Source organism: Bombus pyrosoma, linkage group LG11 (assembly GCF_014825855.1).
Source record: "Bombus pyrosoma isolate SC7728 linkage group LG11, ASM1482585v1, whole genome shotgun sequence".
NCBI classification, from domain to species: domain Eukaryota; kingdom Metazoa; phylum Arthropoda; class Insecta; order Hymenoptera; family Apidae; genus Bombus; species Bombus pyrosoma.
Window position 1 is genome coordinate 9077735 of NC_057780.1, and position 16245 is coordinate 9093979.

General features: G+C 36.6%; 1 protein-coding gene across 7 annotated transcripts in view; it reads right to left on the reverse strand.

Moving 5' to 3' along the window:
• LOC122572997 (nephrin) overlaps nt 1-16245 on the reverse strand; it is a 473363-nt gene that overhangs the window by 82145 nt on the left and 374973 nt on the right. For all 7 annotated transcript variants that reach the window (XM_043738804.1, XM_043738805.1, XM_043738806.1 and 4 more), the window contains 2 exons: nt 12010-12153; nt 6557-6730 (listed from right to left, as the gene is read on the reverse strand). In XM_043738804.1, the coding sequence (XP_043594739.1) occupies nt 6557-6730; nt 12010-12153 (318 nt within the window). The remainder of the gene's footprint in view (nt 1-6556; nt 6731-12009; nt 12154-16245) is intronic.

Here is a 16245-nt window from a genome sequence, read left to right on the forward strand (position 1 = left end):
TGTTCGAAACGTTGATTCTTCACAACACGTGGAAAAGTCATGGAAATCGAAGAGGAAGTAGCATTTCTACATTTTCGCCGATAAAATAATTGCAAATGTAGGCTCCATTTTTGAATATATATTCGTAAAGTATTGTAGGATCTACTACAATTAGTACGATAAATGGATTAAACAGATGATTAAACAGGAAACGATGGTTGTTTAACGTGAACTAATCACAATGACTTATTATAATTAAGACAAGTAGATAGTTAATTTGCAACTTTCGTCACCATGAATCCAACGCTCTCTCGACAACGCAATTCGCACTCTCTGACTTCTCAACTCACAATGACTGTTAATTCGTTTTTGTCCCTTAGCAATCCCTTGTCTTTTGTTTTAGCCTCGCGTCTTTTGTCTTAGCCCCATCACGCACAAGTTCCGCAATCGTTTGTTTATAATTCGCCCGACACCCCCCAGGCCCCTCGTCCACGATACTACAATATGAATTTGTATAAATATGAATCGTCTATCGATAATAAAAAATATCCTCTAGGGTACTTTAAGATGTGTGTCGACCATAGGATACGTGGTTTGCTAAAGAAAAACAACGAGAAACACACACTCCGGGAGCAGAGAGAACGACGCCGGATTGAATGTCATAAAATATTTATCCGTGGAAAGGTGATATAGTTTCCCGGCCAACTTTCCATCGATCGAACTCTCTTCGTATCAGTTTTCTCGTGTCCTTACCCCTTCACCCCCTTTGTTCACCGGTTCTACGTCGTTCACCGCGTTCTTTTTCCGGACACGTACGACCCGTGGGGTCGGATACGTGGAAACCCCGTGTCGTTTACAAAGGCGCTATACAGGATCGCCGTGTGTTCATCGCGCGTGATTTCAACTGGCTCACGTAGGACAGCCCACCATCGTAGATCGAACCTTCTACGTTCTACGTTCACGTAGTAAAACGTCGGCAAAGTGCACACACGTATTCACGCTGTGAGACGGATTCGTATCACAGTTTATGACGTAGCGAACGACGTATCGGTTTTTCATGGATACCACGAAGACAGCACGATTGTTTCCTTGGCGATGATCCGTGTAACTTCACCGTCTTTTTTCCACGGTGATTCGTCTTATTGAAAGTCATGTGGAAGAAAATTTGGCGATATTTGTAAAGGTGAATTATGTAAGTTCGATCTTTTTATCGGCTACTTCTATGCTTCGTGGTAGAACAGTTTTATATCAAAAAATTGAAGGACATTCGTTGCTGGCAATGATAGAATGGTGTAGATTGGTGAGCTTTGTGATTTTCGTAGTTTATCCTTTGTTGGATATTCGTAAGTTCGGCAGCAGAAAAATTTCTTTCCCCTGCAATTTTCTGTTAAAGAATATAAGAACATTTTTTGGTCGTAACGACCCAAGTTTTCTTTAGAGTTTTATATTAAAGAATTTTTAGGAAGAACATTTATTGGCGATTATGGTAGACCGAGGTAAACTTGTCGATACAGAAAGTTGAAGTTTACGTTGGATACTTTCAGGTTTGGTGGCATGAGGAAAGAATGTTAATTGTTGGGTATGTTGTTCTTCTTCCCGATGATTTGCTTTCTTTGGAATTTTACCTTAAGGAAGTTGACAACATTTACTGCTTATTGATTGACAATAACAAACAAGGGATAAGCTCGTTGATTTCTTAATCGTTCTTTTAATTTCTACTTTGGATATTGCAAAAGCTAGGCAATATGAAGGAAGAAGGTTGATTGAACACGTTGTTTCTCTTCGGAGCGATTTATTTTTAGAAACTTATCGATAGTATACTTAAGTTTAGTATCACGGATAAGGAGCATCGCGTGGAATCTTTAACAAAATATCTTAAGCTACGTTAAGGGAGCTTCGTTTAGCAGAATTTAAAAAATTCCCGAAAGTATTCGATGATACGGGAAGGAAGTAAGGATCGCAGGAACACTTATGTCTGCTATGGGAAAGTTGTTGAACGCAACGGTTGCAGCGAAGAAGGTGATAAAAAGAAATTAGAATCTCTTTTGTGAAAGTTTTTACCGTTAACGTTTGTACATTAAACTACCGTTAGTTTTATAACGATGACAAAACAGTATCATTATCCACACCTACGGACTCTTATCGCAGTTCCTTCTTTAAGATTTAGGTTTGCCTTTATAAAGTATAACCTGGCAAGAAAGGGTGAAACGTTCATTAACCTCACGTGGCAACAAAGAAGGACTCTTAACTTTCTCGTTAACAATTTCCTAACTCGCCCAATACGCTTCTTCTTATTTTTAATCAACAAATGCTTCATGAACGTGACTTAATAAATTGTAATTCCACGCCTTTAATTTTAGAAAATCTATATTCAGATTGGACGTTAAACACGAATGAGAAGGAAAGATAGTTTGTCTTGACTATTGCGATGCCAGAGCATGAAACGATATTTTTAATACATATAAATATAACAACTGTCTATGGTCTGCCTTCGTCCCAGTCTACTGTCTATACGCTGTCGATGGCTTCAGTGCTTGAGAAAGCTAAAAAGACCAGATGTAGAGTTTTCTTAGAAGTGGTGACCACTTCAACAGTTACGATATATGATTCTTAATTAGCAAGTTATAACGTAAATTCGATAACGTAATTCCAAAACAAATGTAAATCTGACAAGTTAAGAATTGTTATATTTGCGTCAAATGAATTCAACGAAAAGATACATCTGATCGCTTAAAAAATCCATTCTCTTTGATCCAAACCGATTCAAACCGTCACATTCTAACGTTCGAATCGAATAGAAATTTCGTTCGCATAGAAATTTGTAATAAAATATCCCATTGATCCGACGAACTCGGTTTCACCAGAAGCGAAGGATCGTTTTGCGATCGAAACGGCCAGAAATATTGCGTTCGTCGTTCGAACGACGTTTCTCTTTTTTGACGAGCCTTTAATATTTCACGATGAAAAACGAAGACGTTGACCGTCGTCGACCAGGAGTTGCTTGCCTTCCGGTGAACCGGTCCGCGGTTTCCGCGAAACGTGGAAACGTGTTGACCGGCGAGTGTCGTCGTTGCTTGCGCTTAGTACACGTGGCCGTAGGCATTGAAGAAGAAAAGAAGAAAAAGGAAAATAAACAGGAAAATAAAAGAAAGAGGGACGAGAGGGAAAGCAGACGACTCAGAGAGAGAACTGTGGCCACGGAAAGGCACGATTCAGGAAGATGTTTCCTTGTCGCCTTGGGACACTTCTTACGTCTTCCTCTCTCTCTCTCTCTCTCTTTCTCCTCGTTTCTTTAGCCAACGGAAGTTTCGAACTCTACGTCCACGACTTTGTAAGCGTGTGGTTTACTGGCGTAGAATTTGTCGCGAAATAAAATTTTCCAATTTCTATGCAATTTCCTATAAGAATCGTTCGTTACATTACAGATAAAGTTCGCCTGTTTGAAGAGCTTGCAAAATTTGGAACAAAATTATATCTGTGGAATTTATAAATGATTTTTCCCATACAATGTCTAATTCTCTTTATGCAAATAAAAGGTAATTTAATCTTTCGGAAGCGGTGAATATTTATAGGGTAAAAGAGACTGAATATTTTTTTGCGATTTCTAGGCTAAACTGTCTCTTCATCGGGTCTGTCGATGATCTTTTACTCGCGTTTGAAAAATATTTTCCTCGGCAAAACAACGAAATTCGACTTCTCAGAAACGTATCGAATACCTTTTACTCCCAACTCCCTCTTTCGCTGTGGTTTCTGTGTTTGGAAAATATCGAAATTCGCTGGATTCTCGTTATTAAAATAAAACGATTCGAAAAATAAAGAAAATATTCACTGTTTACAATACTTTTCTGTCGGAGATTTCCAACCGCTTAACTTCTAACCTACACGAAATATCAAACTTCTGCCTTCAATTTCGATACTCGGTAACATCACAAACACTTTTAACAAGAATCTGCCTTTCGAAATATCCTGCCTTCGCGAAACGATTGCACCGTGTTTTCAATCTCCTTTTCGAAACATCGTTCGAGAAAAAGGGGAAGAAGAAGAGCGAGAATAGTGCGAGGGGTGGAACAAATTCGCGAAACTTTACGTTCGATCCTCAGTGAGAGGTTTCGTGTATCGGATCGGGAAAGACGTCGTTTTCTAAACTCTAGCCAACTCTAGTTCCTCGCCTAGGAGGCGGCCACCCGAAGGTTTACGTCACGTCGTCGCTAATCACGGTTTACCACCTTCGACGTCGACTTTCCAATAAGTTGCCGGGGAATGTCTTTGTTAACGCGCCAAGTTGACCGCATCAACGAGCGCGATTGTATCGGACTTTCGTCGAGTTTCGCGCCGACTATTCGGCGGACCGGATTCGTCGAAGCGTTCTTAATAACGCGGGAAGAGCCATTGTTCGACGAACCGGTGCGGCCGATTCGCACGGTGTCATGAAATTCGAGAATGCAACCTCGAACGACTGAGCCATAAACGGCTTTGCTTCAGCCACCGTTTCATCAACTTTAACCTCTGTTAATTTCAGATTGGCTGAGTAGCTTCCAACTTGCGGTTCTTCCTCTTTTGTCCGTTTTTATGGCGAGACTTAAAGGTTGCGTTTGACGGGTTTATCTATTTTATTAAGCTTGTAACTCTTCGTTTCTTCATCCTTGTTAGGGGATTGTATTCTATACGAAGATCAAAGGAGAAAAACATTACGAGTATAATACTGTTGGATTTCATTTTTCTTGTTCGAGAACAATGAGCATTCTTCAATGATCGGAAGGATGTACTAGGTTGTCCGAGAAGTTCCTTTCGTTTTATAAGGAAATAGTGGAAGCACAATGTTTTATTGAATTATGCACGAGCATAATAATAGAAATATAACCAGATGGATCATACCTAATTCAATAAAATAATATAAAAGAGAAATTGTTGTTCATTTATTATCAGCTTACGAAACGAAAGAAACTTTTCGGACAACCTAATACTTTAACATAACATGGTTGAAAAGAGTGGCGACCTACTCGGCCCAAAGTTATGTCTTTTAGCGATAAATCGAAGCAAGTTTTGTGAAGAAAATCTCTGCTTCTGAGAAATTAATATTAAAGATACCGTAAAAATCTGTTAATTATAAACGTTTGATAAATTTAATCGAATAAATTACCCAGTTTGTGATAGTACGAGATACTACGTATATAATTTGCTATATGAGTGAAACAAATTATTTCTCTCAATTTACAAGATCTTTTTACACGTAGAAAATTTTCGTTCGGGATTTAAAAGATATTTAAATTTCGCTTCAATGGCTAAAAGCTTCCAAAATCGCGTTTCTGGACGCTAATGGACTTAATGAATAATGCTTGTATGGGCCGCATGAATTACCGCGTTTTTTTGCTTAGAGAATAACCTGGCCTTTTGTTCCTGTTGCTGGCAACCAGGGTGTCGCAAAATATCTTGTATAATTTTATAGCCATTCACGTAAAGGCGATCAACGTGTCGCTTCATTTTTCACGCGGGACAATGGCGAGGAAAATAACAGAACAAGGGTGTACTATACATTCTCGATTATTCGCTAGAAATAGCGAAAAATATCTCGCATTTAATCGAAATTTACATGTTACTTTTAAAAAGGAACAAAGTGAAGGAAAATGGAAGTCGTAAACTTGCAATGTAATTAGAAAAAGATTAATAAGTTAGATATATCGGGTTTTTAACTGCAAATAGCTTCTGCGAAATGTACAATATATTTAATTAAACCTTATAATATTAATCTCTGTACGATAGCTTGTCAACGATTAACTTTGTTCTTTTAACATAATTTATGTACTAAAAGTGCAATTCATATAAAAAGATCACATGAATATTCATAATCGCGAATAATGGGATTTTGATTCTTGCTAACATTGGATGCATGTAATTAATGGTAAACCTTTCCTTCGATGTGGTAGGCAAACGACGAGTAAAATAAAGTTTAGTTTGTTCGATCCATTAAACATAAAATTCGAAAAGACAACATCTCGTATGCATCAATCTAACACAATGATTAATTCGGTAATATATAAAAGGTATGAATTAGAAATGTAGTAAAATACGAGTTAGGGTGCTTCCAGAATGCTAAATCTTCGAAGCAAAAGGTAAAAACAGGAAAGGTTCTTCTTTCGTTAAACAAAATATTATTTAAACGATGGGTTATTCTCAGAAATATGATTGTCCGGTAAGGAAATGAGTTTTCAAAGAAGTCGAGGAAACTCTTAATCGCCTCAGAATGCTCTTCAATTTAACGCTCCTTCTCCAAGATTCAAACTTTTTTCCGGAATCATCAAAATTATATTATAGCATAAATCTCCAAACTCTAACCAACTTCTCGAGCTAAATCTTTCCAACCGTCCGCTCTCCTCCGGTTTTTTTCTTCGTTCTCTCTCAGCGGAATTTCATTTCTATATCGAAATCAGCGAACAGACGACTCTTTTAACGTAGACGCGAGAAGAAAACACGTTGAATGGTTTGTAAACGGGAGGAATCGTAACGGACGTTAAATCGCGAATCCACCAGTGACATTTGAAACATTTAAAATCGAAAGGAAAGATGGTCGTGTACTCACAGATGACGACGAGATGAGCGTTGGCACGGATCGATTTAATGCGCAAATATGGTCCAACTTGGCACTGATATTCTCCATCGTCCGTCAAAGAAGCGTCTGTGATCTTCAGATTGTAGATTCCGTTGCTTTGATCACCTATCAGTCTCAATCGCGAGTGCCCGACGATTTCTCCACCTGTATAACAAAAAAAAGGAAACGTTTATTCCTCTTGAATTTACTTTTCTTCGCGTTTAATTTGATGCTTTAAAGTTTTGTTATTTTTATCCGTAATTTTAAAGCGAAAATAGCGATTTAATTTAATTTGCGATCTTAGTAATCATCGCTTTAACAGTTTCAAGAATCTTCTCGTCTGTCATCGAGAATATTTTCATAATTTTGTTCTTCTATTTTTCAGTATCCGGATAGTTACCGTTTATGGAAGTGTCATCTATTTCTTGGCAATTGAATTGAAATTTCTTGGCTAATCAGATAACTCACAAGTAAAATTAAAAACAATACATCTTCATTGAATTAAACCTTTGCACTCGAGGACTTTTTCGGCGAGGCGTGGCAGCTACTCCGGATGATTTAGCGTATACGTGACGCGTGTCTTACAGCTAGCGTAAAATGATTTTATATAGAAATTAACTTACAAAAAAATTATATTCTAACAATTTATCTATATTTATATGTTTGGAAATATGATTTTGTAATATTAATTTCTGTATTTTTTTTAATTATAATTTATAAAACATTCACCAAGATGCATTCTTCAATATAATTGATCTCATTTTTCAACAGTTCAAAATCAAGTTCATCTTCGTTTCAGCTAATTTCACTTCCGAAAACCATTTTTTAAAGGTTTCTAAACTATAATACTTTTGCCATGATCGTCGAATCCAAACTAAATTTGGAGACGTTGTCAGAACCATAGTTTCGCAGGCATATGGGATTAAATATTTTATCTACATTTTAAAGTCTAACACTTTGCACTTCCTAACAAAGAACATAAAGAACTAAGGAACCAATTTACAGATGTTGAAATCTAACATAAACAGGGACTGTCGATTCTCGCTCGCCACTGGAGTTGCAACATGGAACGCCGTGGTGAGTGAGAGTCACCTTTCGAGTGCAAAGGGTTAATATTTAACATAGAGCAGGAGAATTAACTCTACCGCAGAAGGCTACATTAAAAATATTTTACAATAGAATGCTACTAAATTCACTGAAGAACGCTTGTACATTTTTAAATATTCCTTTTAGCAAGAACAGCTCACGAATTTGAGAATGTTCCATTTATGTACATGTTTTAGGTAAAACACAAGTTGTTTGAATAGAAGGGGAAACGTCAAAGGTCTCGATCAAGGAAACAAACGACGAGGAAGAATAATCGCTAGCTTTATGTTCACCCTTCCTCCCTCTTTATAGGAAAATGGGGATTGTTACAGTCCTAAAGAGCGAAATTGAAAAAGGGTATTACTGCGGCTTAAACGTTTTCACGAGGGTGTTTCATTAAAATCTTCCTGCATTACGATGGGGTGATTTTTATTTTAACTTCGTAGACCAATTATCTTCATCATCGATCGTCTCGATGTAAAGGTACTTCGATTAAGAAATAGATCGATAATTTCGAAAAGGATTCTCATTAAATTAACTTTTTTCTTTTATATTGCCAAAGACACTTTAATCCAATTTTTCCCGATTAAAAACACGAACGTTTAATAACGTTCTATCTCTTTGTCTATCATTTTGAAAATGAAGCTCTACGTACCTTATCCGTAATTTCATACTTATTATTGCAATTTTATCCTTTATCTTCATATTATCTTTCTATATTCGTTATCTAAATATTATTCATTCAATTTTATACTTTTACTCATGCTACAACCACAACGTAATATTATATTACACTATTGGACGTATATTATTTTATTCCAATCGCAAGCAAAGAGACACAAATCTCAAAATAAATAGTCCACGGTTTAACGTTCCGAGTAAAATAAGCCAATGAAAATTTTCTCTACATTCATTCCGATATATTCCAGCGATATCGCCATTTTCCAATAATTATTACGCAAACGTCCCCGATCATAAGAAAAGAAAAGAAAAAAAAGGATCTCGACTGCGACGCGTTAAGGCCGTATCATAACTCAACGATACTAAACTAAACGAGCAGCGTTTCTATATACAGAGTAAAGACACACGTTCGCTGGGAAATACTGGAACGTACTGCCACTTGCGTTTCGATAAAAGCGGTGATGTATGCAAAATCGATGGAACGGTACGGCTTTATGGCGGCCATTACCTTCTGTCAACCTTGCCTTTGTCGTCAAAAGTTTTGCCACGGCTAGATATTCGAAAGTCGGACAGCTCACTGTTTCTAATGCGACCTCGTACAAAAGAAACATTCTCGGCTACGATCGTGAAAATTCGAAATTGGCCTTTCAACTCGTAAGTTGGAAACCTCGAAATTTCTTTAAATGAAACCTCCTGCCCGAGTGTTTCGTTCGATTTTTCGTTTCTGACCCGAAGTACTATGACTCGGAGGTCGCTGATGAATTTGCGTGTCAGAAATTTCGTTCGTTCGCACGAATACTACGAACAGATTTTGGAACGTGGTTATCGTTTTTGAAAAAACCAACTATGAGCGTCTTGCGCCGTTGAAGCGCAAAAGAGAAAAAGAAAGACGAGGTACGTAACAGTGGAAATGAACGGTCTCCTGTCAGACACATTTTAGAAGTAATACGACAGACGCTGCATCTTTTTGTAACTCGCCGCGCGTTCAATGTGTTAAAAATTATTTCCAGCAAAAATTGCTTTGAACGATACTGAATTTTTTTGTAGAAAAGAACAACGACTATTTCCTTTGAAACTGTTAAGTTACGTTTTCGTTTCATTCTCTCGTGTGACTTTTTTTCTTGTTCAATCTAAATGGTTGTCTTCTATTTATAATAATAATAATAATAATAATAATAATAATAATAATAATAATAATAATAAGGAAATGATACAAATATATAAATGTATGTTTCTGATAAATAACCTCGTAACAAAGTTGGCAAAATATCCCGCTTGCGCATTTTTCCTGCAATTTATTTGTGTTTTTAAATATCATTGTATGCTTTAATATTGTATCGTTGACCTGCAGAATTTATTTTCTCTTCTTTTATTCGGATATAGAATTAAACTTGCAATATTTCAAATATCACGATGGCAAATTTAATCCCTAGAAATCGAACGATTTCGCTGTGATTTATTTATTAGAGCTATAGTCATAGTGATAACATAGTTTCGGATAATATCCTGCATCACATTAAATTACATCGTTATAGCATAATCTACTAATCAGCGTTCGTTTATCGTTCAATTACATCGTATTGATAAATTTATTATTACAACGCATTGAGATATGAAACGTACCAAACGTTGTTTCCAATTTTTTAATATTTCCAATACCATAATCGTACTTGTTTAGTTACAATGCTGCGTGTAATATCAAAATTATCGACCATTAAACAGATCAATCTCAACATTTGTCAAAAATCTGTTCGATCGTTAATTTATCCACAGGTGGTGCATTTACAATTTTGAAAACTACCAACGCTCCATTCCTACGCGACACTTTCGCTTCCCTACATTCCCGAATGATGTTTGTCGAATTTCTGTACTTTACACCGCAATTCTAATTCCACAATTCACCTGCTATTTTCAACCAAGCAATCCTCCTAATGACAGTTTCGTGCTTTGTCCTCTTTTTCTTTTTCCAAGCTACGCGCACATTCGAATTCGGTTGAATAATTTAGGCCATCCAGCGACGAACGTGAAGAGAAAAGGGTGGCTAATAAAGGGTTTCGATAGTCGAGGCTCTAATTACTCTTTTCCCTCGCTACGCTATCGGTTCCCTACGAGATCATATCCAGCCTGAGAATCAAATAATACCAGCAGAGAGACCTGAAAACCGTGACACTGACGAGCATGTAGCTTTTGTGGCGTTCGCGACACTCTCGAAATATCACGTCGAAAATTGACGTTGCTACACACACCAGCCGGAGATTACGTCGTTTCTGAAGATTCATTTTGCAAAAATGATGGAACGCGTAAAGACATTAAGATAGTTCTGCTCCATTTACGTCGCGGTTACTAATGGACCGTTTTAATGAACGGGCAAGATGAAGTTACCAAAACGAAGTTCCCAAAGATTCCGTAATGTGGACGATGGCGAAGAAAATTCGAGGGTTTTCTTACTGTTCGTAGAAACGCGCGCTCTACTTTTACTTCATCGCCGACCGTGCCAGCGAAAGTTAATAATTGTTGGAAATCGAGACGAACGTTCGTTCCTAAGATTCTTGCGATCGAGCAGCTTCACGTGCTAATTAAAATTGGTGACATTTCCGTCACAGTGACGCAGTGTCCTATTTCGGTCGTTATTCCAAAGAAGTTTAATCGCTCTTCAGTTATTCAGTTCTCTTTCCTGCCCTGATATCTCGTTACTTTCCTCAATAATTTTATTGTTTAGTTCCGATGAAATGTCTCGTCTTCTAAACCGCTTTTAAATATAATGCGCGACGTCGCCTTCTTTCGTTTGCTATTTCGCTATTTCGCTATTTAGACGTTAGGAAAGTCGTATGGAAATTCTATGACAATCGCTAATATTGTAGATTCTTGAAAATTCGTAGAGACAAGAGTTTATATTTAACCTTATATTTAACCCTTTCGCTTCGAGGTCATCCACGAGATGACCTACGAGCGCCGCTTATAGGCGGCGACCACGCGACGACTCCCGAGTACGGCACGCCGTATATTTGGCATCCAAATGATGCATATACACACAAATGCTATCTGTAGTGAATAATACATTTTTTCGTTATCGGCAGAACATTTTCTGTTGATTTTATTGACATATTGGATTAATCGCTTCTTAAAATTACTCATTGTTGAAACAACATCAAAACGTTTCACGCGATATATTTCAAACATCCAAACGATCGTATGTTTCATGGTAAAAAATCTATTAAATCCATTGACAGTGAAACGATATTTCATATACGGTTCTTACAAGAATTATTGTTATTTATATTGAGATATGTATAATTTTATGTGCTAGACTAGATTAGCTGCGTAATAGTGATGCATGTATGTGAATATCAGTGTGTGGAAGTATGTGCGTGCGCGGTGCCTCGATGAATATTTTTGAAATCGTCTATCAAATAAATATATAATTATTCTCATTATAAATCTCAGTGTATTGGTGTTTTCGACCGAAATGGAATTACGTATTTGGTATAAATAATGAAACGTTATATTTTGTAAATGTTTAGCTTTAATATCGTATTGGCGATTTTCCATTAAGATAGAATTACATACTTGGTAGACATTTGAACAGGGTAGTAACTTTTTATGCTTGAGAGTTCAGATTCGTTTCAGAGATCGTAAAAGAAGCGTAGATAAACAGAGGGTGAGATCGATTTACTTACTCGGTTGTATGACGTAAGCGAAGCCATCCTTTACCCACTGTACAATGCCGACTCTGTTCCCAACCTCACAGGGTATCATCACTTCACCACCTTCCAGGACAGAACTATTTCTTGGCCTCACTCGGAAATATTGTCCTCCTTCGCCTGTAACATTATTGGTAACAACACGAACATAAGTATATGGCAAACGCGATACACATATATAACAAATATAAACGAAATAACACATGCAGGATATTTTTCTTTGGTAAAGATAAAAAAATATAATTTCATCAATAATGTACGTGTACAATATAATAAACGAGTTTTATATCGGATCGTGTAAATAACATTTTCGAAGGAACAGAACTTTTCAATTTTCTAAATATATATTCGTCGATGATTAAAGTGAATTCTAAATTCGATAACGTTATCATTATGGTCCCGAGTGTAAAACATATCGATTCTGATAGTTTCTATAGTTTCTATGTTTTGAGGCTAATTTAGTTTAGTTGGTCCTTTGTGTATCGAATATAACGTATATCTTTTATTTTATCTGGTCGATGATAAAGTTCTCTTGTCAAAGACATACAAATAAAAAGAAAGTCAATTTGTCAGTTGATATATGTATTTGAGAAACAAAGACAAGATATCTTAGCTTTCTCGTTCTCGAGATGAAGCTCTCTCTGAACATTAGTTTAGGAAATAATATGAAATGATTAAACGGTAAACGTAGCCTAATAAATCTAACTCCATGTTCGGTTTACGGGACAGGTACAGACGCGCGCACATTTACAATTCCGAAGTCACACTGACTTTATTCCAACAACGTCGCGGCTGAGCTTAATTATCTTAGTTGACCTCGGTCGACTCCTTGTCAGTTATACACAAATTATAGTTTGCAGTTTATATATCCTGTAGCTTACATTACACACGTACGCTACACTTTCGTTCACTAATCTTTGTTTCTGTCTCTCCCCATAATATTAAATGAATATTTTAAACTCAATATGTGTGGGTGTGTCCATCATTTACATATAAATAATGAGAAGAATATGTATTAAATAAATATGAAAAGAAATTATATATTAATAACGTTGAAACATCAAAATTATATGCATCAAATTTTCACAAAAGACGCGAATTATTTTATGCAGTTCCTTCTCTTCTCGCTTGTTACGTATACCTCTAATGACTATTTTAAATATAGAAAATCTGTGAGCGAGTACGAGCTGCAGTTTTGGTTAATTTATAAGATTATACAACGGTCGTAAAAGTGCGCATTTACGAGAGATTTGAAACAGAATCGGGGGAAGGAATCTTCTATTCTATGGCGGAAATTATTCGCGGGCGCAGCGTTACCACTTCCGTGAAAAGAGTGGAAGCCAGAAAAGCTCCGGTAAACATCGCGTTGTTGAATCCGGAGAAATACTCGCTGTGCTTCTTTTAGCTGGAACGTTTGAGTGATACCACATTTTATAAAAAAAAAAAAAAAAAATGAAAACGAGAAACAGAAATAGAACGTTACGAGTGATTTTTTCCTGCCGAATATTTTATGAATAACCTTCTAATTAATGAAATATTTACTTAACACGTTGTGCCTGACGAAAATGGAAAGAAAGAACAGCATCTTAACTCACAAAACAAAATTAAACAATACAGTCAACTATTAATTATAAACATCCCCGTATAGTTATCGTTATTACAGTCGATCTTGACAATTCTATTTTTTTTATATTACCATCAGATTACTCGTCTATTTGATTTATCAAGTCACTACATTGTATAGATTAGACGCTGCTTTGTAGTCACAAAATAATTATTAAATGGTAGTTAGAAAATAAAAATTCACAGATGATCCAATTAAAGATGAATATATATATATATATAATAATCCAAAGGATTAAAAATTGCAGAGAAATTTGTAACCAATGAATTTCTATCGAATTATATTCCCTTAGAAAGATGGATGAATAGAGAAACAGTCTGGAAAAATTGATAATTTCTTTCTTCCTATATCAAAATCGATCGCCCTGTCGACAAAAACAGTTCTTCCCAGTTCCCAAAAATCCACTCACATAAATCACTACCTGTTCAACGAATGTTTTGCGATATCACTGCAAAAACGATTCCTATTTTTACCAATCAGAAACCAACAATAATCCGCCATACGTTGGACAACTTCTATGATTTTTATAAAATCCAACAGTCACGGAATTAACGACAGTCGACTAGAGTAACGAAGAAGAAAGACAGAATAATATCTCGATAGAAGATCGATGTAATCCGCCAGTCCGTAATCTGTCCAGTGTCCACTCGCCATTGCGATCGATGCTCGGTTGGCTTTCCTCGACAAGGCTGCATCATCGGTTCGTGTATACCTGCGGCTTGGTTACACGTTGCCTTTGTACACGCCGGTCACCTGCTGTTCGAATTTGCGTGCACCCGCGTCGATGAAATATACAGCCGTTACACCTCCAAACTCGGCCTCCCTTTTGCGTCCGACCTGTGCCTTTAACCAGATAAATTTCACGCGTGTCTACACGCAAAGCGATACGTCGATGAAGAATCCAGTCGACTCTTTTCGGGTTGCTCGTTCGCCATCGATCCGGACTGTGCGTTTTTCCATCCCATTTCGCTGACATGTAAAGGCGATTGAGACGTTGTTCAAGGGGTTGGATCAACGATGACTCCTTAAGAAGATGAATAATGGTTTTCTTTTTGTAATATGCGGTTTAGTTCTTACGAAAATCAAGTTTGAAGATTCGTTGCGTGTATGTCCTATTAGAGATTCAAATATTGGGAATATCGTGGAATGGTTTTGTAAAGCGTAAGAATTTAGAACGGTAGAGACTAAATATTTTGGATTTATGGAATTTATGGACCCGTGCTCTACGGAATCCGAAAATTTCGAATTCCAGAGACTAAAAATTCGGGATTTATAGAATTTACGGATTCGCGTTCCATGGAATCCAAGAATTTAAAACAACAGCTAATTAACAATAAAATCATGGAAACATAGTGCAATTTAGTTTTCCTTGTAACACACCTTTTCTAATGAACATTCGTTTTATTTTCTAATTTGGAACATCAAACCTACTGGGTGTCCCGTGATAAATGGTAATCTAGTACATTGAACTTGGATTGATCGCTGTAATCAGAATATTAACGTACAGCTGGATGTTAAATATCGTCTATAGGTCGGATAAAAATTGTACAGATATATAACGTCGACATTATGTCAAAGGGAATTACGCTGAAATCCCCTAAACTCCGATTTCGGTGGATATAACTCGGTCTATTTTAGTTGAATTGCTAAATCAAACTTTACTGCTTCTAGCCGTGAGCAATTCGATCGCAGCCACGAGCTTTTCACATTTATAGGAGAATTTTCATCCATCCGAAAAAGCACTCGACTGTAGTCGCCAGAGAAGCTGACGATACTGGCAACATTCGTCATTTTTTAGGACAAATGAAAATTTTGTTCCGCCATTTGAGTGTTCCATCGATTGCAGTAAAACGAAGTTATTTCATCGGTAGCTACCGTTAACACGTGCATTTATCAACAAATTTGCAGAAACATTAGCGAATTGTGAATAAACAGTGACGATTATTCACCCTTTGACATGGTTTTCGCCGCTACAAAATGTTTTCACGTTACGAAATCATCGTTCAGGCACCCATCTCTCTTTTATCGTACGTAATTCGCCGAAAAACATTTTCATTGAATACGAATGATTCAACGCAAAAGGATTTTTCCGCACGTAAATGGAATTTAAATCGGAAAATTCTTTCGACATGAAGTTTCCAACTTTTCAATGTTTTACAAGTACAAAACAGCCTTTTAGATTAAACTACGTTCATTTATTTCTTTTTTTCCCTTTTTTTTTATACGACATATAAATTCCTCCATTGAAAGCTATCTCGTTGGAACATTTTTCGAGATTTGTTTAAAAAAAAATTGATCTCCGTCGTTATGGAATATTTCCAAAAAAAAAAAAAAAGAAGATCATAGTCGAACGAACGGATAAAAATTTCATCGCGTGTAAAAGCAAGATCCGGAGTTTTCGCCTCTTCGACATTATTTCATTTTATTACACTTTCGCGCAACTTGTTAAAAACGAATTATCACGTCTTTCCATTGCTTATGAATTTTAATCGATCAGTGCATTTATATCTGCAGATATTTTACAATTACCATCGTCTCATCTCTTCCATAATCCTAATCTCCAATTAACAGTAAAAATTCAACGAAAC